This window comes from Artemia franciscana, chromosome 12 (genome assembly GCF_032884065.1).
Source record: "Artemia franciscana chromosome 12, ASM3288406v1, whole genome shotgun sequence".
Lineage (NCBI taxonomy): Eukaryota > Metazoa > Arthropoda > Branchiopoda > Anostraca > Artemiidae > Artemia > Artemia franciscana.
This window is the reverse complement of record NC_088874.1, coordinates 38,845,075-38,872,437: the sequence shown is the minus strand read 5'-3', so window position 1 is coordinate 38,872,437 and position 27,363 is coordinate 38,845,075. Positions and strand designations below refer to the sequence as shown.

The following is a 27,363-nucleotide window of genomic DNA, read 5'->3' as shown; positions in this document are numbered from 1 at the left end:
AAATTTCAATAGGTATAGACCTGTCATGTAGGCAAATTTCAGAGCCCTCCAGAGAGAAAAGGAGTAGAGGTGGGTACTTTAAAACACCTTCCCAGGACATACTTTAGCCTGTAGACCCATCCCTGAAAGTTTTATTTTCCTAACCTAAACCCTTTCTGAGATAGCAAGTAGTCAATTAACTAGAATTTTACCAATGTATTTGCATATCTTTAAAACCTTATAAATTGGGATTGAGCAAAGTTGTGAAGCTGAAAACAATTTTGTTGTACTTCATTCAAACTGAAGATCTATTTTGCAATGCTTTCACTTTTGTAACAAACATATTTTCAAAGGTCAGGACCCTCTAGAGGGAGAGGGAGTAGAGATAGGTACTTCAAAATACCTTCCTGGGACATACTTTAGCCTGTAGACCCATCCCTGAAAGTTTCATTTTCCTAACTTAACCCCTTTCCAAGATAGCAAGAAGTCATTAAACTAGAATTTTACCATTGCTTTTCTTGCAAATTCAATTTTAAGCCCTTTTAGGACCCTTGAAAATAGTGTTTTCATTCTATATTTTTTGGATATAGGCTTTAAATAGGTTATAAAATTTGTTTCAAACTTACTATCTCATTATAAATTCATTTTTTAAAAGTTGTATAATTTACAAACATTGATTTTTCAAGATTAAGTTGATTTAAAAAAAATTCAACACAAATCCACCATGTTTTCTTCTTATTCTGTTAGGTTGCTTAAAAACTGCTGTTTCACTTATGTGTAAAAAAAAAATATCAAACCTGACAGAATAATCATGGTGACAGAAAAATTACCTTTAATTGCATCTTAAATTGCAGTTGACAATTTGAGTTGGATTCAGGATTCTTTAGTAACCAGGTGCACTGTACTGATCCATAGCTTCCCAGTTGAATTTACACTCTCTAGATGACCACTCAGCATCCACTCTGCTTATAGATGTCCACAGATTCAGCAGTCATGGTTTTTCCAGAGAGTTTATTCCAAGTGTTGATGATTCAACACTGCTTAACAAGTTTCAACTTGCTGCTTAACAAGATTCAAGTTCTGCTTAACAAGTTTCAACTTGCTGCTTAACAAGATTCAAGTTCTGCTTAACAAGTTTCAACTGATGACTTCTTGTTCTTGAGTTAGGACCAACAGTGAGGAATAATGCTGGGATTATATTAGCCCTCATTAACTTATAGGTTAAAATGGCATCATCTCTATTTCTCCTGTATATAAGAGTTGGTAGTTTCAGCCTTGCTAGTCTTGCTGGGTAGGAAAGTTCCTGAATGCCAGATATCACTTTGGTGGCATATTTCTGTACATCTTCCAATGCTTTTTTTTTTTTTTTTAAATAAGGGGAGGCTAGAGACATTTCAACTTCAAGCTTAGGATACACAAGTCTCTTACACAGAAGACTGATGACTTTAGAAGAATGAGTAGAAATAGTATGCTTAATTAGCTCTATCTTTAAATTAGCACCAGCTGCATACTTCTTAGCATGAGTGCTGAATTTTAATTCATTATCAATAGTGGTTCCAAGATCTTAATCAGTATTTACATAGGAAAGTGGGTGACCTGAGAGACAATAAGATTGACAAGGGTTCAATTTGCCAAGGTGAATGACATGGCACTTGAAAACATTAAATTTAAGAAGCCAAGCCTCAGTTCATTTATTACGCAGTCTTATTTATGCATTAGTAGTCTTAATTATTTATTTGAAAGGTATGATCTTCATATGACAAGGCTGGTCTAATGAGCTTCAGGTTGTCAGTATAGAACATTAGTTTATTGCTGATAGTGGGAGGAGTATCATTATTGAAGATATTAAAAAGTGTAAGACCCAAAACCCTGCCCTGAGGAACTCTACTCAAAACTTGCTTTGATGAACAACAAATACAGCTGCCAGAGTCATCTCAATTCAAAACATTGAGATTGTATATATAAAGAAAATCAAGGATCCAGAGCAAGGACTTCTCTTTAAGCTTGACTGCACATAATATGATTGCAAGTTGGTTGTGACATGCTTTGTCAAAAGCTATTGAAAAGTCAAGAAGAATCATGTCAGTAGGCACCTCTGCATCAAGCAACTTAGTGATATGGCTGTATGATTCAAGGAGATTGATATCAATGAATCTTCCAGAACAAGAGCTATCCTGTGAGCTGTGCAAGATATTATTTGCTTCAAGATGTCTAATTACTGTAGAATTGTTTATTCTTTCAAGAACCGTGACAACTGCTGATGTCATACTGATAGGTTGGTAGGTTTCAGCAAGGTCCTTTCTATCTTTCTTAGATATTGGAATGGCATGGGCTGTTTTCCAATCCAGAATTAGCCTGGAAAGATTTAATGGCAATTTGAACAGTAGGGAAAGAAGTTGACACAAGACTGTTCAACAGTTATGGAGGATGTGAGTATGAATGCAATATGGCCCATGTGCTTTATTCAATTTGAGTGACATAAGTCCCTTTAGAACTATTGAATCATTAATCAAAATAGATTCCATAGTATGTGATACATCATATATTGGAGGTGGGGGAAAAACAGTACTGGAATTGGAGGAAAAAACAGATGCAAATAATTAGTTGAAAATTTCAACTTTCAGCTCAGAATCAGCAACTAGTTGACTAGTACAGGATATCATGGACATTGCATCTGCTTTGACATTTTTGAGAGTCATAATGCCAGAAATATTTAGAATTATCCCTAACATCCTCTGCCAATTGTTCCTCAAACCTTCTCTTCAGCTGCCTAATATGGCTGGTTGTTTTGTTATTTTTGAAGACATGATAATTTTCAAAATGGAGAAATTGTTTTGAATATTTCATCCGACTTAATCCTGATAAATCAATGCTTGTGGATTACATAACTTAAAAAAATGGACTTATATTCAAATAGTAGTCTAAGTTTGAAATCCATGTTTTAAGCCTTTTTTATACTCAAAAATTAGAAATGTTTTGGTCATTTTCAAGGGTTCAAAATATTTACCCATAATTTAGCTAGGATAAAAGTGAACTCACTGCTTGATGCTTTTTTTACATTTTTTCATAATTTAATAATTGTTTCTCAAGGGAATTTCATTTTGAACCCTTAAAGGGCTCAAAACAGCCAGTCGTAACTCAAAGTTCAAACATTTGTTTCTAAACAAAATTGTCTAGTGAGAAAAATTGCCATTTGTAGCTATAAATCAGCAATAGTAGCTATACTAATTATTATTGTTATTAGTAACAACTGCAGCGGCTTATTGCTGACAATTTTAGTAAAAGCTGAGCACCAGCACTTATATTTATGATTATTTAATGTGTGTTTATTGTTTATAATTTATTGCATAATATTTTTAGATTCACTAAGCAGCGTGTTTGTTAACTAGTTACTTTTCTTCATTACCACTTGAATAGCACTTACTTCAGTATCACCCCATCTTCCCCCCCAATAAAAATACTGTAGCTATGCCCCTGAAAACATATCAGATTTGAGAGCTGGACAAAGTACTTTTTTTTTTTTGGGACTGGTTAAAGAACTGAAAGTTTGGCCATCTTTCATTGCTGAGTCTAATGACGTGCTGATTCTGAATCAATAATTTACATAACATATAGCAGCCCAACTGTCCCGATCCTGGGACCACATGTACACTTTTCCACCTGATGAAGGAGGGATGTACCAAGTGTTTAAAAAGTAAAAATAGCCTGTTCCTTCCCTAAGGAACAGTCTTCATCTAGTATCGAACCTGTGAGGATCTTGTGCTGTTAACTGTTGAGCCAAGTTTTTCTTCCGGCCATTAACCTCTTAAAAACAATGGTTAGACAAAGACTAGTTTGTCCCAAATGAAGGCTGAGAGTATTTTCAGACACTGCTAAATGTGTCGGGTGTAGTTGTTTGTGTTATATATGAGTGGAAAAGTGTGCCAAAATTGACACAGCTAATTGGAGTGAGAGTTGGTGTTGTCCTCACTGTGTCTCTAAGAAAATGCCAATCAATTAGGTATATCCTTTAAATTCACCTGTTTTGTCTTCACCTTGCACCCCTCGTTCTCCAAATTCAAGACCTAGGATCCTTAATATCTTAAAAGAGCTTAAGTCGCCAGTGCTTCCCTCTTCACAGAAGTTGACTCCAGCATCTCCCTATTTACAACATGAAGTGACGTCCCTTGCTCTTGAAGTCTCTTGTCAGACTGAGGACCAGGCCATTTTTTTTCCGTCGATCCATCCTATACTCTTAACACCACCATTGGAAAATTATGATCCTGCTAAAGAAAGGCATCAGCTCAGACCGAACCTTACTCATATGTTGCCAGTGAAAATTTAACGTATTTAAATCCCCATGTTAAAGACTTTGCTTGCCAGGCAAATCTTGATGTTCTTAAACCAGAGTCTGTATTGTGGCTTTTAAAATTAAAAGACAGATTAGAAGAGTTATTAAGCTACATTTTGACCGTTATTTCTGAATCCCTATCTCCAACTTAAAACAGTGATATAACAAAGAATATTGAAGTCAATCAAGTGAAAATAAAAAATTAAGAAAATACTATATTGCCCTGTGTAAATTCTTTACAGAGGTCAAGGGCATTCAAACCAGTGACAAGCCAGGTTATTAGCAATGGCATTGACCGGAACTGTTAAGTTAATAATGTTGTAATGAAATCAATTATTCATGAATGTAAAAATCCCACTGACAAATCTTCTATTACTATGGTAGAGGATCAAGCTTCCAAATACAGGAAGCCTTGGGCAAGGGCATACTTTGCACTAGTTATTAGTATATTTAGTTGTACTATGTTATTAGTATATTAGTTATTAGTATATTAGTATAGTTATTAGTTATTAGTATATTAGTATAGTTATTAGTATATATTAGTATGCACTTTGTGCATACTAATATTCTTACTGCTACTTCTACTACAATGATTGCTACTGGTAGTACTGCTGAAGCTAAAGGTATTATAGTGAAACTTGCAGGAAATGTTGAGGAGGATGTTGATCTAAATCAAAACATGATATGTCCATGATGGTTGTTAAAAATGTAATAGCTACATCCCAGGAACAGATTAGAGTATACCCAGACTATGTTCCTGTTCCCAGGAACATAGTGCCTTTTGGTTAATTCAACATTCCCTGAAAGTTTCATCTTCATACCCTTAGCCTCAATAGCAGCAGTCTTAGTACTAAAATTAGTAAAAGTAGCAACAGTATGTACAGAGTGCCTTTTGGTTAGTTGAGCAACCATTACAATTCTCAACATGCCATAAAACTTTTAACTTACCACTCTAAGCTGTTACTGAGAAATCACTCATACATCCTTTTGGCGGCCTCAATGCATTTAGTGTGCTTTGGTTTAGTTAACATCCCCTTAAATATTCCCTGAAAGTTTCATTTTGATACCCTCAGCCTATCTACCTGGGAATAGACTATGCTCCTGTTCCCAGGAACAGAGTATACAAGACATACCCAGCACTTGGGGCAAGAATGGCATTTGGTGTCTTACAGTCAACTTACATATTTATAGATATCAAGTCATTGTTATTTTACTTCTTAAGAAATATATTTATCTGTCCTGGATTTATTTAATTATTTTACTATTACTAATACCTTTTTTTTGCAAATCCCAATATATACAACAAGGTTCAAGAAATACTCTTAAAATGCCACATAACAACATTTTATTGATGATGCAGTAGATACACAATTTAAATTATATACGATAAATCTTATCCTACACACAAAAACTGAACTTTATGTGCTTTTATTAAAACAAATGTCTTTATAATGTCTTTATAATGTCTTCATATGAAACCTTTGAAGCCATTTTATGTTCTATGCGGATTTTTCTCAAGTTCGTCACTGGTACTTAGTCATCCTGGTTTTAAGATAGTTTTTAAATAACTTTTTAGCTTCACAGACATTTTTTGGAGGGACTTTGTGCTGAAGCTAGGGTTCCATAGGAAGAATTTTTCATGGGAAAGGAAGTCTCCAAAGGTGAACTGTCCAGGAGAAATTTTATGTTGCGGGAGTTTGACAGAATTCCTATAAATGCAATTCTTTTTTTTTCTGTCTCACTTTCTCTTTCCTGACTCAATCTTGTATGGGCAGATGTTCCAAGGGAATTATCTGGAGGGTTTTTCCATGTGGTGGGAGATTTTCCGCGGGAAAAAATTCTCCACGGGGGAGTTTTCTATGGGAGTAACTTCCCATGGGAGAGGAGGGGTTCTGGGGAGAAATTTCCATGTAAGGGAGAATTTCAAACATTATTTGAAAAACGATTAGAAATTAAAGTGATTTTCAAATGAAAGTATGCTTAGTTTTCAGGCGGAATCTTCCACAAGAAGTTTAGCAGGAGGAATCTTCGGCGAGGACGGAATTTTCCAGGGGGGAGTATTTACATGGGAGGAAAATTTCAAGGAGCAGTTTATTGTGAGTGGAGAGAATTTTTTAGTGAGGGGGAGAGCATTATTTGAAAAATGGTCAGGAATTAAATATATAAAAACAAGTTTTTAAATTGAAAGTAAGGAGAAATATTAAAACTTGAAACGAACAAAAATATCTCCATATATTAGGGGGTTGCCCTCCTCCCCAATACCTCGCTCTTTGTGGTAAAGTTTGACTCTCTCAGTTCTTTAAGAACAACTTCTGAAACACAAGGGCTGTTTAATTATAATAAGAAACTTTTTTAAAAATTTAAAAGTACTAAAAAACATTTGCATGAAGAGCAAGGTATTGCAGAGGGGGGCAACCCCCTGATATACGGAATAGTTGCTGTTTGTTTTAAGTTTTAATGTTGCTCCTTACTTTCAGATGAAAAAAAAACTTGTTTTTTAGGTTCATTAGAAGCAACTCATAAAGGTATAGTTAAATACATCTTCAAGACAGTCGTCATGTTTGGATGGGCTTTTTATAAACTGTGTTCATATATAGCCTAGTGGACAAAAGATAAGATGGTGTAAATTACAGTGGTTGAAATGGTTAATAACAGCTTCAACCAGATGTTTTGTAGTATAAATTGTGGAAGTTAATATCTTCTTAAAACAATTTGTGGAAGTTAATATCTTTTTAAAAACAATTTTTCAACTAAATAATTCCATAATACTCTTCAAATAATTATATTGAATGCAGTTGCCCTCTCCTCAACACCTCGCTCTTCGCGCTAAAGTTTTTTTTAGTACTTTAAAAAAATCTTCTTATTGTTTTAATTAAACAACCCTTGTGTTTCACGAGTCGTTCTTAAAGAATTAGGACAAGCATCAGCGTAAAGAGGGAGGCGTTGAGGAGGGGGCGATCTCCCTCATATACGTAATAATTTCTGTTCGTTTTTAGTTCTAATGCTGCTCCTTACTTTCAGCTGAAAAACTCGTTACTTTATATTTAATTTCTGATAGTTTTTTAAATAATACTTGGAAATCCGGCTGTACCTCCACGGGAAAAATACCCCCTATGCCATGGAAATATCCTCTAGACAATTCAATATTGGTAAAAATTTACCCTGGACAATTATCCCGAAAATCTCAACGTGTAAAATTGAGTCGGCAAAGAGAAAGAAAGACATAGAAAAAGAATTTTGTGTAAGAATTCTGGAAAATTCCCCCAGTGCAAGATTTCCCCTGAAAATTTCACCCCTGGAAACTTTCCTCCTCGTGGAAAATTTTCCGGTGGAAATTTCCCAGCAGAAAATTCGCTCCTCCATACGTATATACATATACGTATATGCTCCTCCATACTTCCCATTCGTATACAATGGGCTAATTTTATAACTTAAAGACCTTTCCCCACGGGCTCGGAGGGGGGTATGTTATCTCTAAAGGCATAGTTATTAGGCCTTTCGATTATGCTGAACAAAATGGTTATTTTAAAATTTGATCAGACGATTTTGGGTAAAATGGGGCGTGGGAGGGGGACTAGTTTCCCTCCAATCTTTTTGGTCAATTAAAACGGGCACGAGAATTTTAATTTCTGTTTGAATGAGCTTGAGCCCTTTTCCAATATTCTAGGACCAGTGTAATTCTCGTATAATTGTAATTTTACGAGACCACTGGGTCTCGTAAAAAAAAAAAATAAACACACATCTGTGATATTTATTCTGGCAAAGAAACACAATATTTCACATTTCTGCTGATAGGAGCTTGAAATTTCTACAGTAGGGTTCTCTGATACACGGAATCTGAGGGTTTGATTTTCATTAAGACTGTGATTTTTAGGGGGATTTTCCCCCTTTTTCGAAAATCAGACAAATTTTTTCAGGCTCGTAATCTTTGATGGGTAAGCCTAAAATTGAACAGACTTACAAATTTGGGACCAATATTATGAGTCAATTCTTTTGATATGTCTATTGGTATCAAAATTTCGTTTTTTAGAGTTTTGCTTACTGTTGAGCCATGTTGCTCCTTACTTACACTTCGTTATCACAAACTGTTGGACCAGGGGTGTTAACTCTATTTTCATTTGTAATGTATCAGGCCTGTGGTACTGCAACATCTATGTTTTTTTGCCTCTATATTTTAGTAACAAAACAGGCGTTTGGCCGACTATGTTTTTTGTTTAACATAAATCCATAAATATGCTGCTAATTGTAACCTTAGCAAATTTAATTTGGAACCTTGAAAATAACACTTTTTCCTTTATTTTTGCTAGTAGAAATTCGTCAAAACCAACAATTTGATCCAAAATCCATTGCTAGGTTAATGTTTCAAAATCATCTATCCTGCAAGCTTCTTACCTTAGTTCTAATTGCCAAAATAAGAAAAAATCAGGCAAAAAAAAAAAAATCAAAAATCAAAATATCTTTTTAGGGCTAAAAACGGAATTTTTGAGGGTAGCAATTGGTGTTTTTGAGAAAAAAAAAAATGAAAGCTAGAGCCAGTGGTACTAAAAACTCACCGCAGCACCAAGCCGCCTGAGGAAAATACAGCTACGCACGCTCCTCCTCAAACTCAATCTATTCAAATTTCCCTCTTTATCCCCTCACAGGAAGTTCTCATTTCCTTTAAATCTTTCTTTATGACATCTTCCCACCCCAACCGTGGACGACCTGCTTTCTGTTTAGCCCTAAACGGTTCGCCCAAAAGAATAATCTTTGTCACTCTGTCATCCTTCATCCACAGAACGTGCCCTAGCCGTCTCAACCGTTCTCTCATTATAGCCCTAAAAAGCGGGTACCCAGAACAATCCATAGACAATATCTCCAGAAAACATATAGCGAATTCTCGTCCGCTTTTCGGAGCACCCGTGCTTCAGAGCCATATTTGACCACTGTCATCACTGTAGGTTCCAATATTCTAATCTTAGTTGGCAGACTTATCTTCCTATTCTTCCAATTTTTTTTTAACTGTGAAAAAACACCTTGAGCCTTGGCTATTCTACTTTAACATCTTCACTGCTCCCACCTCTTTACTAATAATACTACCAAGTGTAAATGAAGCTGCCCACCTGATCAATCTTTTCGTTAGCCAACGTCACCTTTTCATCTTCATTTATTCCTAGCCTTGGCGACTTAGTCTTCTTAACATTAATTTCATAACTATGCTAGCACCCCGAACTCGCAAAACCTCTAGAAGTTCATTTATTTTGCTCACACATTCATCTAGGATGCTTAAATCGTCAGCATAATCCAAGTCCAGGGGATTTTTTCCTCCCCATTTGATTCTGTGGCCTCCCATTGCCTTTCTTTTACTCCTTAAGATAAAATCCATCAAAATGGTCCATATAAAGGGAGATACAACCGAAGCCTGCTTAGTTCCTGATTTAATGCGAAACCAGCTGCTAACCTCGTTTCCTACCTTGAATGCAGCGGTGTTATTATCGTACATAGTTATTACTACATTAATCACTTTAATGTATGTCTGGTATACCATACAAGGATAAGACCTTCGCTAAAGCTCATCTATCAACAGAGTCGAACGCTTGCTCACAATCTATAAAACTGAGGTGTTCGATAACTCAGGCACTTCTCAATTATTAACCTAAGAGTGAAAATTTGGTCAACACATCCTCACCTCCTTAGTTCATATTTTAATGCTTTCTCCTTTTTTCTTTGCATTTCTTTTGTTTTCGATCTATCACACGGATAATTCTTGTACAAGCCCCTTCTCCTCTCTATTAATCATAAAGCTTTTTCACTAATATTAGACACCATCAGCAACTTCACAAATTGTTTTCCTAAAATTATTTTATCCGTCTTCGACATTGTCAAATTTTAAACTTCCAAGTTTAGTATTCAACTGTTCCTGGAAAGTTTCTCTCAAATTCTCATCCTTTAGTGTACAAAAATGATTTATTGAAAGTTTTACTGAAAGGATAAAAAAAATGAGATTTTCTTTTTTTTTGTGTGTGTGTTACGAAAAAGTCCTTGTAGGGCATCTTGAGAAATGTTCAAGTTGAAAATAGCAACAAAATACCATGCATCTGAACTTAGCATTATATATGTAGATTTTAGCATAACACTAAGCAAATCGATGGCAGACTCATAGGATAAAGACTAGAATTCTAGCCACGGCAATTTTCGCTAGGCTATTTTGGAAAGTAGTCTAGATAACCTTTACCTAGGTGAATGAAGCTTAGATTTATAGCCTAAATTGCAGTCCAATGGAAACTTTTGTTTTTGTCGTTTAATTGAAATACCTTTATTTTGATCAAAATACTATCAAGCAATACTTTTGAGATATCCAATTAGTTTAGGATTGCTGAAGAGCTATTTATTTACTCTCAGTTTCAGATTCTACACTAATGTACATGGATGCAATTGTCCATTAACAAATATGCTATTCAGTTGGTACAAAATGAACAGCTATTGTTGACTGTTTATTCAATTAATAGCAATTAATATGTAGGATTGCATAGTTGAAGACTAACTGTGGCAAGGGCCATTAGTGGGCTTCTGCAGGGTGCTAATGTGTCAAAAAGTGAGCTTTTTGGGCATATTACTTGAAATAGCCTTCGTCTGTTGGATTATATTTAGAATTAGCTGTTGGGGTGGCGCTCCGCGCCCCCCAAGCCCTCCCCCGCGCGTGTAAGTCGTTACGCGCCATTGTAGTTATGTCCCTGTGTCCCACCTGTGAATATACATAGATATATATATGTTTTTAACTACGTAAAACTTGCGAATATACAACATTCTTCGCTGTCCCATTGTCTGTGCATATAAATAGATTGTCAGGTTTACCGACTCTTGAACATGCAACATATAATTGTCCATGGGAAAAACCATCCGTATTCAGATCTATACCTCATTATTCTAATGATTGCCCTTGAGCTTTGTTGATGGTGATTGCTAATCGAACATTTCATGTGTCCCCTTCGTCATTTATATATCCCCCTGTGCCCCACGGCGTCCCCGTTGTAGTTGTGTCCCTGTGTCCCGGTCGTCATTTATATTCCCTATGTCCCGGTCGTCATTTGTGTCCTGGTGTCCAAGTCTGAATTTCTCTTTGAGTGTCCCGGTCGTCATTTATATTCCCTGTGTCCCGGTCGTCATTTGTGTCCCGGTCTGTAGTGTCATCTTGTAATGACGTCATATACAAATCCTTATTTACTTATAATGACGTTATATGCAAACCCACAAACAAACAAACGTGCATACATACAACTTATTTTTATATATATATATATAGATATGGTTTCTTTTTTAGTTTTTCTTTTTTTTAGTTTTGCAGCTTTTTTAGTTTTTTAGCTTTTTTTCTTTTTTGTTTTTTAATCCACTGAATATTCACCCTCTGAACCACAGGTAGGTAGATATTAATCATACCTCCTATTTCTTTCCCTTTATCAAATAAGATAGAACTAAAATTTCTACTATTTCTTCCTTTCTACAGGCAGAAGAGCAACATTTTCTACAGGCAGAAGAGCAGCGTGGCACTTTGACGATGCCGAAAAAAAAAAGAAGGCGTGCCGAGGAATTACAAGAACAGCAAGAAATCAGGCTTGCTGCTGATAGAGAAAGTAAGAAAAGAAAGCGTGCCGAGGAATCACAAGAACAGCAAGAAATTAGGCTTGCTGCTGATAGAGAAAGTAAGAAAAGAAAGCGTGCCGAGGAATCACAAGAACAGCAAGAAATCAGGCTTGCTGCTGATAGAGAAAGTAAGAAAAGAAAGCGTGCCGAGGAATCAGAGCAACCTGAAAGTTATCGCCTGGCATTCAGGTACAACCCAGTCGATGATTATAGCTTGAGTAGATGTGTTCAAATCGGGACAATGTCTAAAATTTGTCCCTATTGCAAGGCCTTGAAATTCAATGGTGAAACAATGGGAATGTGTTGCGCCTCAGGAAAAGTTAAACTTCCTCTATTGGCTGCACCACCAGAGCCATTGAAGACTTTCCTTACTGGAACTACGTCAGAATCTAAGCGTTTTTTGTCAAAAATCAGACAATACAACTCATGTTTCCAAATGACGTCGTTTGGAGCCCAAATCGAAAATCCAGATCAATTTATGTCTACTTTCAAAGTAAAAGGGCAAATTTATCATAAAGCAGGGTCCCTTCTACCATTCTCAGGCGAGAATCATAAATTTTTACAATTGTACTTCATCAGTGATAGAAATTCTGAATTGAATGCACGTTGCGAAATTTCTCCCAACGTTGAAAGGACAATCGTTTCCCAATTGCAACATCTTTTCCACGAAAATAATAATTTAGTGCGTCTGTTCAAAACAGCCATCGATTTGATGCCTACTGATACTCATAAAATTGTTATTTCCGCTGACAAAACGCCTCCTGGCCAACATGTGCGTAGATACAATGCTCCGACTATCGACGAAGTGGCAATCGTTATGGTCGGTGATCAGTTTTTACCTCGAGATATTATTCTTCATAAGCGAAACGCTCAGTTGTTAAGAATTGCTGAAACTCATCGATGCTACGATGCCCTACAATATCCTATCATTTTTTGGGATGGAGCCGACGGCTATCACTTTAATATTAAATTGATGAATCCAGCCACTAACAAAGAAATGAATAAGAAATGCAGTGCAATGCATTATTATTCCTATAGACTAATGATTCGGCAGGATGAAGAAAATTATATTTTAAAATGCCGTGAATTGTTTCACCAATTTGTCGTGGATATGTATGCTAAAATTGAATCAGAACCTTTGCTATATATCCGCCTGAATCAGACCAAGCTCCGCTCTGAACAATACATTCATTTGCGAGATGCAGTTATAAATGACGGTAATACCACAAACGTTGGAAGATTAACAATTTTACCTTCGTCATATGCTGGCAGTCCCCGTCATATGCATGAATATGCTCAAGATGCTATTGCGTATGTTCGTCTCTATGGTCGTCCAGATTTATTTATTACATTTACATGTAATCAATCTTGGGACGAGATACTGCAGCTTTTACTTCAAGGACAATCGGCGGTTCATAGGCATGACATTACGGCACGTGTCTTCCGGCAAAAGTTGAAATCACTGATAAACTACCTTGTAAAACATGAAGTGTTTGGGTCAGTGTGATGCTGGATGTACTCAGTGGAATGGCAAAAACGAGGTTTGCCACACACACATATACTAATCTGGCTACATAAAAAAATTACTTCAAACGAAATTGATGATGTGATTTCCGCTGAAATACCTGATAAAAATGTCGATAAGGGGTTACATGATATTATTGTAAAAAATATGATACATGGACCTTGCGGTGCACTGAACGAAAATTCACCATGCATGGCCAAAGGAAGGTGCACAAAGCAATATCCTCGACTTTTAGTACCCAAAACAATTACTGGCAATGATGGTTACCCACAATATAGAAGAAGATCTACTGAAGATGGCGGTAAAACAGCAATAATAAAGAAGCGTAACGGTACCACCATCGAAGTAGATAACCAGTGGGTTGTTCCATATTCCCCATTATTATCAAAAACATTTAATGCACACATAAACGTTGAATACTGTAACTCCGTAAAGGCAATCAAATACATATGTAAATACGTCAAGAAAGGCAGTGACATGGCAGTTTTTGGCTTGCAGTCCAAAATCAAAGATTTCGATGAAATCGTAGAATATCAGGCTGGAAGATACATAAGCAGTAATGAAGCTGTTTGGCGATTTCTTTCATTTCCGATACATGAACGTAGTCCAGCTGTTGTTCACTTAGCGGTACATTTACAGAATGGTCAACGTGTTTATTTCACGGAAACCAACGTGCAGCAAAGAGTCCTGAATCCACCGGATACAACATTAACAGCTTTTTTTTCGCTTTGCAAAAATGATTCTTTTGCAAAAAAACTGCTGTTTACTGAAGTGCCTTCGTATTACACGTGGAATACTAAAAATAAAGTATTTGAACGTCGAAAACAGGGTGAGTCAGTCGACGGCCAACCTACCATCTTCAAAGATACCACGATAGGAAGACTCTACACCGTTCACCCCAATCAACATGAATGCTTCTTTCTACGCCTGCTTTTGGTGAATGTACCCGGTCCGACATCCTTTGAGTATTTGAGGACTGTAAATGGTACTATACATGACACTTACCGTAGTGCATGCTAAGCTCTGAATTTATTGGAGAATGACCAACACTGGGATAACTGCATCAATGACGCGTGCGAAACCCCAAGTCAAATTCGTCAACCCCAAGTCAAATTCGTGCATTGTTTGGCATCATTTTAACAACTTGCTCTCCATCAGCTCCTACAGAGTTATGGGAAAAATATAAGTCAAAAATGTCCGAAGATATACTTCATCGAAAACAGTTAGAGACGTCAGATATGACTTTTGATTTTACATCAGAAATTTATAACTACACTTTAGTTGTTATAGAAGATTTGTGCGTAAGTATGGCAAACAAACCTCTTCAGGATTTGGGAATGCCTTCACCTAACCGTATCGCTGCTGTTTCGACATGTGTAGAATTGGATCGTGAACAAAGTTACAGTACGAGTGATCTATTGTCGTATGTACAAAATAACATTTCCAAGTTAACGTCGGAACAAAAAGACATTTATGATACGATAATGCATTGTGTCGATAACAACGTTGGAGAAATTTTCTTTTTGGATGCGCCAGGAGGTACTGGTAAAACGTTTGTGATAAAACTGATTCTGGCATCAATTCGATCAAAAAATGATATAGCGTTGGCAATTGCGTCGTCCGGAATAGCCGCAACATTGCTGCCTGGTGGAAGAACTGCTCATTCCGCTTTGAAATTGCCTCTGAACTTGCATTCTACAGAAACTCCCACGTGCAATATTTCCAAATCATCTGGGATGGGTAAAGTATTGCAGCAATGCAAACTTATTATTTGGGATGAGTGCACAATGGCACACAAAAAATCGCTCGAGGCTCTGGATCAATGCTTGAAAGATTTGCGAGGGAAGTCGAAACCCTTTGGCAGCACCTTAATATTGCTTGCGGGAGATTTCAGGCAAACATTACCTATAATACCTAGATCAACTCCTGCAGACGAAATGAATGCTTGCCTGAAAAATTCTAATTTATGGGCACACGTAAAAACATTAAAATTAACTACAAATATGCGTGTCCGATTGCAAAACGATGACTCTGGTCAAACATTTTCAGATCAATTGCTGGCAATGGGAAACGGAAAGCTCCCAGTAGACTCAATTTCAGCACGTATACAACTACCTGCTGATTTCTGTAATTTAGTGACGTCCAAAAATGAATTGATTGAAAAAGTATTTCCGAATATTCTAAAAAATTATAAAAATAATAAATGGCTAAGTGAAAGAGCGATTCTCGCACCCAAAAATATAGACGTCCACGAAATCAACAATATTGTTTTGACCAAGATTCAAGACCAGGCAATTCTTTACAAGTCAGTCGACACAGTTTTGGAACCAAATGAAGCGGTTAATTATCCATCTGAATTTTTAAATTCCATAGATCTTTCAGGGTTTCCACCACACGTGCTACAACTAAAAATAGGCGTACCAATAATACTTTTCAGAAATATAAACCCACCAAAGCTTTGCAATGGCACTCGACTTGCCGTGAAAAAAACAATGGAAAACCTAATAGAGGCCACAATCCTGACAGGGCCTTTTGAGGGTGAGGCTGTTCTTATTCCTCGCATTCCCATGATTCCAACGGATCTGCCTTTTCAATTTAAAAGATTGCAATTCCCAATTCGATTAGCATTTGCAATCACCATTAACAAAGCTCAAGGTCAATCATTAGAAAAATGTGGTATTGATCTTAATACTGATTGTTTTTCCCATGGACAATTGTACGTTGCATGTTCGAGGGTCGGTAAACCTGACAATCTATTTATATGCAGCGAGAATTGGACAGCGAAGAATGTTGTATATTCGCAAGTTTTACGCAGTTAATTTGTATTTCGGAACCAAATGAAGCGGTTAATTATCCATCTGAATTTTTAAATTCCATAGATCCTTCAGGGTTTCCACCACACGTGCTACAACTAAAAATAGGCGTACCAATAATACTTTTAAGAAATATCAACCCACCAAAGCTTTGCAATGGCACGCGACTTGCCGTAAAAAAAAAAACAATGGAAAACCTAATAGAGGCCACAATCTTGACAGGGCCTTATGAGGGTGAGGCTGTTCTTATTCCTCGCATTCCCATGATTCCAACGGATCTGCTTTTTCAATTTAAAAGATTGCAATTCCCAATTCGATTAGCATTTGCAACCACCATCAACAAAGCTCAAGGGCAATCACTAGAAAAATGCGGTATAGATCTTAATACAGATTGCTTTACCAATGTACAATTGTATGTTGCATCTTTGAGGGTCGGTAAACCTGACAATCTATTTATACGCACAGACAATGGGACAGCGAAGACTGTTGTATATTCACAAGTTTTACGTAGTTAATTTGTATTGTATCTATCTATCTATCTATCTATATAAAAACGAGTTGTGTGTATGCATGTTTGTTTGTTTGTAAAAAGAGCGTTTGCATATGACGTCATTATTAGTACATACGGCTTTGTATATGGACAGACAATGGGAAAGCCAAGAATGTTGTATATTCGCAATTTTTACGTAGTTTGAACACACATATATAAATCTACCTATATTCACAGGTGGGACACAGGGACACAACTATAATGGCGCGTAACTAATATGGCGCGTAACGACTTACGCGCGCGGGGGGGCTTGGGGGGGCGCGAAGCGCCCCACCAACTAGGTGTTGGGGTGGCGCGAAGCGCCACCCCAACAGCTAGTATATATATATATATATATATATATATATATATATATATATATATATATATATATATATATATATATATATATATATATATATATGTTTTTAACTACGTAAAACTTGCGAATATACAATATTCTTCACTGTCCCATTGTCTGTGCATATAAATAGATTGTCAGGTTTATCGACTCTTGAACATGCAACATATAATTGTCCATGGGAAAAACAATCCGTATTCAGATCTATACCTCATTATTCTAATGATTGCCTTTGAGCTTTGTTGATGGTGATTGCTAATTGGACATTCCCTGTGTCCCGGTCGTCATTTATATATCCCCCCTGTGCCCCCCGGCGTCCCCGTTGTAGTTGTGTCCCTGTGTCCCGGTCGTTATTTGTGTCCCAGTCTGTAATTTCTCTCTGAGTGTCCCGGTCGTCATTTATATTCCCTGTGTCCCGGTGTCCCGATCTGTAATTTCGTCAGTCGACAAACATGACGTCAGTCGACAAACAACTTCATGACGACATACAGCTCAATCCTTATAATGACGTCAGTCGACACACAAACATGACGTCAGTCAACAGACACACACAAACAAGCAACTTATTTTTATATATATAGAAGATATGAATGCAACATGGATGCTAAGAGGTGTAACAACTGCTCTTATTTGACTTTAAGTACCAAATAAAAATCTAACCGTTTGAGTAAAGAGGAGGAAAGAGGATGATCTAAAAGAAGAGCTTTTTTGTTTCACAACAAAATTTTTGGCTCAAATTTTTTGGAAGGTGATTTTTGATACAACCCTTGCTGAAATTAGCTGAATATATGTGCTACACTCTAAAGCCTTTTCGGAAAGCACTGGTCAAACCTAACAATATAAATAATTCGAATATTAATCAATAGCTTCTTTTCTCTTTCAGAATAAATGTTTATGTTTTGCAAACTTGTTTTGTGCTCATGACAGCAAGTGAACCCTTTTTTTGGTGTATTTGCTAACTCCAGTTGAAATAACTTCATCTAGAGTGCTACATTCAGAATAAATATACTATTTATTATTGTTTTGAAACTTAAAAACACAATTTTAACACCTAAGTTATTATACTTCTCAAACATACAGTGGCAGGAATACTGGGTGTAAATATCATGTTGCTTAAAACCCTGTTGGTTTATTTGATTAATTATTTAGAAGAAAGATTAAAGTTAAAAAAAATTGTTGTATGGCCCAAATCATGTGACTGTAGCCCAGAATCCTTTAAAATGCAACCACGTTCAGGTTTGGCATGTTTTCCAGTGAATGGGAGAGGCCACACATATCTCCATTGTTGGTAATATGAATCAGCATGGGAAATTGTTTACCGGGGCCTATTGACTGTATAAGAATGAATCAGAGACAATGTAGGAGAGTCTACGTCTAACCATGGGTGGAGCTGAAGTCAAAGTGTTTTCTTATGAGGGCAAAGGAAAAGAGGGGAAGGGGGAACGTATAATGACTTTTTTAGGCCAGATTATCTTTTATCTAATTTAGATAAACCTGGAAGGGAGTAAAAACCACTTCTCCTTCTCCCTGTGTCCACGTAGGGTTGGCAGTATAAAAATGGAACATTATTGTGACTACAACCATTGTGATAAAAGTTACCAATTTTAGTTAAGTGCTGTATTTTCAATATTCGCTGGCTTCTGTAACTATTTATTACTTTATTCTGGTTATTATTTCATAGTAAGTTTTATTTTAAGTAAAAATCGAACAAATTTTTATGTATGGTTTTTCAGATCATCAAGGAAGCCTTCTCCTCTAAGCACAAGAACGTAACTACTAAGTCCTCAGAGATTGACTTTGTTACAGAAACCGACCAAGCTGTAGAGAAATTTCTAATTGATGGGTTGAAGGAAAAGTACCCTAACCACAGGTATAGAAATTAATTTCATTTATATACCAATAAACACAATTTTAAAGCTTTAATTCTTAGGTAAGGAATGAGAGAAGGGCTAGACCATTTTTATAGAAGAGACTCGTCAGATTGTTTCATTTTTTGGGGGGGGATGACAATATAAAAATGAAGTTTTCTTTGCTTCTAAAATAGCAAAATTGTGTCAAATACACCTCAAAAATAAACAATAAAAAACTATTCGTTGCGATATAGTCTATATCGCAACAAGACAAGAAAATTAATGATAAACCATCTAGTGACACGCAAGCAAACTATTCTGTAGTGATCAAGGATGGACCCGTCTGCAGATAAGGGAAGACTTTTAGGGTATGATTTTCTTTTGTCCTTCAAAAATTATAGCAAAACCTTCAGCCCTTCTCATACTTTCATCACAGTAAGGTAAAAATGATGAATTTTGTTGTTGATTATATGTCAAAATTAATAAGTGTAAAAATCCAATCAAGAGAGTGTGTCTAGCTCAAGGAGTATGTAACATAATTTTATGGTTGTATGCTACATCTGACTGTGTTCACATTATTCGATGCATACTGTTAGGTTTATGCATTTTCTTGTTTAAATCCTTGCGAAAAATAAAATGTTTTTGTGAAAAACTTAAATACCCTAGTTTTGTTTTCCTGTAAATTTGTGGAAACCTGTGATGTGCTCTTTTGCTTAAAACAATGCAACATAACAAAACGCATACAGTGGCTCGTTTTTTTTTCTCTTGTCAAAACAGAAAAGAGCAAACGAAAACAGCAGACAATAAAGCTTCTAGAAAGGGCTAAAATGCCTATTTGTTGCCCCCTTTAGAGTGGCAGCTCCCATGATTAGTCTCAAACTCCTGTTGAGGCTGCTATTTTCTTAATATTTACGGCTTCCTTAAAGCTTTCTGTTCACTTTCCCTGTTTTTCATGATGATTTGTATGTGGCATGGTTCCTGTCTCTTTTCAAAACCTTAATAAAATTTAGGGAACAGTCAGTCCAGAACCAGATTAATTGGTAGTATCAGACCCTCCCCCTGCCTCAACTTCATTGGGAAATCCTCTTGTGTCTCATCAAATTTTGACTATTAGTATCTAGGTTATGTATTATAGAACTCTCATGAAAGCAATTGGTTGAACTTATAATTATTTTTTTCACATCCAGTGCGACGAATCAGCAAAAGAAACCTAAATATTTAAGAACATAGCTCTGCACATTAGTGCAAAACGACCATACATTTTTAATAATATCAAAAGGATTGCAAGTCATTTTTATTGATTAATCTTAGATTGTAAATATTTTGTTTATCTAGCTTTTCTTTATTGTAGATTCATTGGTGAAGAGGGTGTCGCGTCAGGTTTAAAATGTCAATTAACTGATGAACCCACATGGATCATTGATCCTATTGATGGTATAGTACCCTTCTTATTTATTTGTAATTATCATCTTAATAATGGAGATATTTATTAAATAACTAATATGTACATAAGAAACACGTAGCTCAATATTCTGGGCTTGTATAGCTACTCTTAGGATACTCTACATTACACATATGCATCGGGTTACCACACCTTCCGTCTACCAACATAAAAAAAACAAAACCAAAACTCATACTCATACAGGCAATGACGTCTCAACTGGCAACGGAAATCAGTCCTATCTAACTCATTTTTCAACAAAGAAGTTAACCCATTCAACAGCGCTGGAAGAGCATGGCTACTGGAAAATGTCGACTTTGTGGACAGCTTCAGTGGTCTCCTATACTGGCTTACCTGTCTAGTTCCATATTTGTGAAGATCCGCAGCGGTAGAAAACTTATTCCGAAAGCAAACCGGAACAATATGATTAATAATATCGAACATAAACAAAATCTTGCAAAACTTACTTAATCCAGAGAACGGCAGTATTTGGACGCGAGAATAGATGGATCTTACAGAAATTCGGCTCTCAACCGCATATATCACTCTCATCGCTTGGTTTTGCAATGACCGCAACTGCTTAAGATGGGTCAAAAATGTATTAGACCATATCGATCAACAACACAATAAATATGGATGGACTAGTGAAAAATAAAGAGGTATTTTAGTTTCCTTAACAATCCTACATCAGAACGCCTAAATATTTTACAACTTTTCTTCGTGATATTAGCGATTCACCAACATCCAGTTCTTTCATCCACGGGTAATAGTTTGCCGATCCCCCAAAAATATAAAGGCAGACTTGTTGTAATTGATTATGAGCAGGTTAAGTCTCATTCCATCTCTATGCGGATCAAATCTTCGTTCATTAAGGATGAAAGTTGACGCACACCAAGTTCCATAACTGAATGGCTAGTGTCGTCGGCAAAAAGAACTTGTGACTTTCTTGGTTTCGAACTTGCAGTCTCTTCACTCAGATCCGTCACCAACTCAAAAAGTCCGTGTTGCAGATCATTTATTTAAGTCGCGAACAGCAAGGGGCCAAGAGGGGAGCCTTGGGATACTCGTCACTTCTAATAATAGGAAATCTGCTCCCGCTGCTCCATTTCGCATGCTACTAACTATTTCATTCACCCCATGCATCAAAGTCGGCCGAAGGCAAAGACTGGTATCACTTGGCGGGGGTAGGTGTTGTTCGAAAGTTCCATCACTGAGGTTGATTCCTATGCATGAATTCACCCTCTCACCTACTTCTGGAAAATGTTGGGCCGAATTGTTTTACTAAATCTGTTGCTTCTCGATTTCCATTGCCTGCGGGCAGCATAACTTTTTTTGTCCAATAACTGACCTTATGGTGTCCCAAGTTTTGGCAGGATTTCCTTGATTTTCTTGCAACTTATTTTTGAAATACTCATTTTTTGTTTTCCATGGCAATTTGTTTAATGCGACAGTATACTTTGGTAAATTTATCGATCTATTTCATGGTCACTGAGAACACTGACCATATAGAGGCTGTGCCTTTTTGTCACAGATTCCAGAAGCTTTGCACAGAAAACACTTTTACACACGTTCTTTCGAGCAAAAAAAAATCATCTTCTCATACCATTTGCTCATTTTTTAACTGTAAGCTAACACTCATCTAGGAAACTCCAATCTGTATTCTCCAGTTCTTTCATAAATTTAGACAAAGACCGTTGATTAAAATAAGTACGATCATTCTTGGATCCAGAACCATGAGGACTGAGTCCCTTTACTTCACAAGTAACCATAGCCCCGAAGTGGTCGGATGTATCGTTTATTATCAATCGCGGTCAAAAATATATCACATTTTGCTTTACATTCACAAAAATGTTATCAATTAATGTCGCACTATTTTCAGTTACCCTTGTGGAAACATTAGTTACAGAGAATAGGCTATGACTAAACATCGTGATGATGAACTGTCTAGATTCTTGGTCATCAAGATTCAAATCAATATTAAAATCCCCTATAATCACACACTAAGATCTAGATACGGGTAACTTTTCCAATAATTCCTCCAACAGCTGTAGAAACTTATTTACCATAATCCATGATAGGTATAGAAAATGTTTTATGCCCTAATTTATTGAGTGATACAATTCACTCAGGCTGTGGGAAATAACCTGTTGTCTCTCTTTATTTTTTTTCCTGAGCATAACAGGTAATAAACTTTATTTGGTCAACTTGGATTAACCAAATCCAAATGAACTAAAGTTAAGTTAATTTGGATTAATATTATGAATGAAGAGCATACATTGTAAAAAAGTTTTGTGCAACTATTGATCAGATTATTTTTATCTTTATATTTATTTATTGATAATGAGAATTTGGCTATTTGAGCTTATGAGTAGTCGTTTGGAAATAAAACATTCATTCATTCACACACAGCCCCTATACTAAAAAATGAAAGATAAAAATGAATTTTAGGCCTGAACTTTTTCAAGCTGTAAACTACTGATTATGGGAAAAAGAAGAAACAGTAATATTGCTCTGCAAGGCAGTCCAATACAGAAGAGATCACGTCTTCTTGCTTCACTCTGTCACGAGGTTAAAAATGACTGTTGAATCTTCATTTGAAGGAGTAGACAGAGGAACTTTTAAGGAAAATGTTCACAGAGAGGTCATTCCGAATCGAAATGCAACGTCGAACAAAGATTTTCATCAAGTACTCTTGTTTTCGGAATGTCATCTTTATAAAAATCGGACCAAGTTGTTCGCCATTGTGTCTGCCTTACCAGTTTGACCATGGGGGCCTTAATGCAATAAAGCTTTACAGAAGGAGCTGAATTCATGTACTTGTTGAAAACATCCATCTATGTTCTACCTATCCTAGTTCTATTCTGGATCCTCTCAAATAGTGCCACCAACGTTTTCGGAGCACCTGCACACAGTGGGCATCCATATTTGGCAATGGGTCAGATGCAAGACCTGTAAAGTGGCATGATTGAGCCGTGTGGCAGAAAACTTTAACAGCCGAGAGCCCTCCCCAGTTTTCTTGCACAAGAGTTTCTTACCCAATCGAGGTGGGTTTTCCAAGAGAGATCTGTGTAGAAGTAGATTCTCAGGAGACGAAGTGTCGTCGACACTCCTTATAAAGTCATTCGAAATTTTAGGTAGAAAGTAACTAAAGAGATTTTGGTGTATGCGTGGCTCTTTTGATAGGGAGACCGGCAGCTATTTGATTCTGATGCATTGAAATTGACTGTCCATGTCTTAGACCACTTTTCAGGTTTTGAAAGATCCGTATGTAGGGGTAGGGAAGCTCGAGTTGGGTTGCCGTGTTTTGGGACGGCTACGTGTGTCGTGGTGTTGTCGGCAAAGTAATGAAGAGGCCTTGGATAGAAAACAGACACTTGTTTTTTGTCGTTGTTTTTTTTTTATATAGAAATAATTGGATGAATAATGTTATTCATTCTTGCAAGACAAAAATTAATCACTTTGAAATTCTGTAATAAAAGCTACCTAACGGAAGAATGTAAAATGGTCTAGGACTGGTCAGCTAAAAATAATCCATCAGTTACAGCCAAATTTACATTCTTATGTTCCTTAGATAAATCAGAGTGACAGAGCTGTGTAGCCAATGTAAAACTACTATCACGGGTCCACGAGGGAAAATATAGAAGGTCTTCTGCTAATTTTAAAAGATTGTTGTTGTATAAATGTAAAAGAGATACGAATTTTTCTGCTGGAGTCGTTAAAGAGATTTTATAGAGTTCTGTATCTATTTGGTGCTACCTTTGAAGCTAGTGTGTTGTACTTACACAAAACATGTCAAATTGTCAAAATTAAAATTTTAGGTAGAAAGTAACTAATGGGATTTCTACTCAGGAAAATTTGTATATGTTCCAATTTTTAAGTGATAATGGACTGTCAGTCTAGGATGAAAAAAAAAGCTTTTCCAGAAAAAAAAACATTTAGGATCCTTAGAAGTTAGATTCGCCTGTGCCTCCAGTGGTTCACCGGGCATCATGAAAGAGCCGTCCATCTTTCCGTTTGTTTGCTGCTGCCAGTATTTCCTCCCAAAAAGGCATGTTCATCGGAGGGTGTTTCTAGGTTTGCCTCTAGGTGTTTCTAGGTGTGAACCCGTTACAGGGGTTTCAGTTTCAATCTTAGTTTTTCAAACTGACATGTTACTCTCCTCTGAGGATGGACAATAAAGGTCACGGGTGTGGATCGCAAGTCCAAAACCCAATCCTCTTCATTTAACGGGCTTGGTGCGGTCATTTTCCCCTGACTTCTGCTAGGTGAAGTTCCTAACTTGGTTGAGTTAACAATAACTAAATACCTCTAGGACATAGAGGAATATTAATGTGCAATCATTAATGTGGATTAGAAAACTGGAGTAGAGATCTTCGATCTGCTGAGAGGAAGAACATCATCAGCGTAAGCTATGTAAGAGAAGTCGGTACCATGAAGTAGAAAACATGATGAAATGTAGTTCAGACTCTTAGAGATTGAATTTTTGAAAATGACAGGACTAAGAACACTGCCTTGTCTCACACCTCTTTAGATTTTAATGGACTCTGACGTTATGCCTCTCCATTTGGCAGGTATTGTCGAATTTGCTTACCAGAATCTTACACTTTTAAAAATGGGATATATATATATATATATATATATACTAGCTGTTGGGGTGGCGCTTCGCGCCACCCCAACACCTAGTTGGTGGGGGCGCTTCGCGCCCCCCCCCCCAAGCCCCCCCGCGCGCGTAAGTCGTTACGCGCCATATTAGTTACGCGCCATTGTAGTTGTGTCCCTATGTCCCACCTGTGAATATAGATATATATATATATATATATATATATATATATATATATATATATATATATATATATATATATATATATATGTTTTTAACTACGTAAAACTTGCGAATATACAACATTCTTTGCTGTCCCATTGTCTGTGCATATAAATAGATTGTCAGACTCTTGAACATGCAACATATAATGGTCCATGGGAAAACAATCCGTATTCAGATCCCCGTTGTAGTTGTGTCCCTGTGTCCCGGTCGTCATTTATATTCCCTGTGTCCCGGTCGTCATTTGTATCCCGGTGTCCCGGTCTGTATATACATTCGTTTTTTAGTTTTGTTTTTCTCCTTTATTTTTTTCCCTTTTTTTTCTTTTTTAATTTATTTAGATTTTTAGATTTTTTAGTTTTTTTATTAGTTTTTAGTTTTTTTTTCTTTTTAGTTTTTTTGTAGTTTTTACCTTCTTTTTAGTTTTGTTAGTTTTTTTTTTTTTACTTATGTCCTGGTCGTCATTTATACTCCCTGTGTCCCGGTGCTTTGTTGATTGCTAATCGAACATTCCTTTTGTCCTGGTCGCTTTCTCTTTGAGTGTCGTCATTTATTTTTTTCTTTTTTAGTTCTTTTAGTTTTTACCTTTTTTAGTTTTTTTTAGTTTTTAGTTTTTAGTTTTTTTTCTTTTTAGTTTTTTTGTAGTTTTTACCTTCTTTTTAGTTTTGTTAGTTTTTTTTTTTTTACTTATGTCCTGGTCGTCATTTATACTCCCTGTGTCCCGGTGCTTTGTTGATTGCTAATCGAACATTCCTTTTGTCCTGGTCGCTTTCTCTTTGAGTGTCGTCATTTATTTTTTTCTTTTTTAGTTCTTTTAGTTTTTACCTTTTTTAGTTTTTTTTAGTTTTTTATTGGTTTTTACCTTTATTTTAGCTTATTTTTCAGTTTTTTCCTTTTTTTAAGTTTTTTTTTTAGTTTTTAGTTTTTTTAGTTTTTTACCTTTTTTTAGTTTTTTTAGTTTTTTTAGATTTTTAGCTTTTTTATTTTTTTTATTAGTTTTTAGTTTTTTTTGTAGTTTTTGCCTTTTTTTAGTTTTTTCAGTTTTTTTTTTAGTTTTTAGTTTTTTACCTTTTTTAGCCTAACCAGGATTTGAACCTGGGACCTTCATTCTCCATTCTGACACCCTCTCTCACCGAGTGACTACTCCAGCATGTTCATTTTGGTGTTTTAAATGGTATATTATTAACCAAATTAATGTGTTTTACAATATACTAAGCATCGTCATAACAAAAATGATGGCAACTAATTTCATGACGTCAGCCGAAACATGACGTCACCTGATCCAAGATCCACAGATCCACAGACAACTTATTTTTATATATATAGATATATATATATATATATATATATATATATATATATATATATATATATATATATATATATGTATATATATATAAATAAATTGTTTGTTTGTGTGTGACGTCTTGTGTTTGTGACGTCTGAATTATTTCATCATATACCAATTCAAAAACGAATGTATTCAAGCCGAAGTAGCTGAGTTGGTAAAGCGTTATGTTCCAGGTTCTAGGTCCGAGAGGTTCCAGGTTTGAACCTTGGCTTTAGCATTAATACAAAAGAAGAAAAAAAAAACAAAAAAGGTAAAAACTACAAAAAAAAAAAAAAAAACTGAAAAATAAAGGAGAAAAAGAAAACTAAAAACCGGGACACAGGGATTATAAATGACGACCGGGACACTCAAAGAGAAATTACAGACTGGGACACTGGGACACAAATAACGACAGGGAGATATAAATGACGACCGGGACACTCAAAGATAAATTACAGACCGGGACACAAATGACGACCGGGATACTGGGAATATAAATGACGACCGGGACACAAGAACACAACTACAACGGGGATGCCGGGGGCACAGGGGGATATATAAATGACGACGGGAACACAGGGAATGTTCGATTAGCAATCACCATCAACAAAGCTCAAGGGCAATCATTAGAATAATGAGGTAAAGATCTGAATACGGATTGTTTTTCCCATGGACAATTTTATGTTGCATGTTCAAGAGTCGGTAAACCTGACAATCTGTTTATATGCACAGACAATGGGACATCGAAGAATGTTGTATATTC

At 36.2% G+C, this 27,363-nt stretch overlaps 1 protein-coding gene across 1 annotated transcript in view; it reads left to right on the top strand.

The window, feature by feature from the left end:
- Positions 1-27,363, top strand: part of LOC136034090 (inositol monophosphatase 1-like) — a 48,560-nt gene that overhangs the window by 1,212 nt on the left and 19,985 nt on the right. The window contains exons 2-3 of the mRNA XM_065715216.1: positions 18,891-19,027; positions 20,359-20,441. Coding sequence (XP_065571288.1) covers positions 18,891-19,027; positions 20,359-20,441 — 220 coding nt within the window. The remainder of the gene's footprint in view (positions 1-18,890; positions 19,028-20,358; positions 20,442-27,363) is intronic.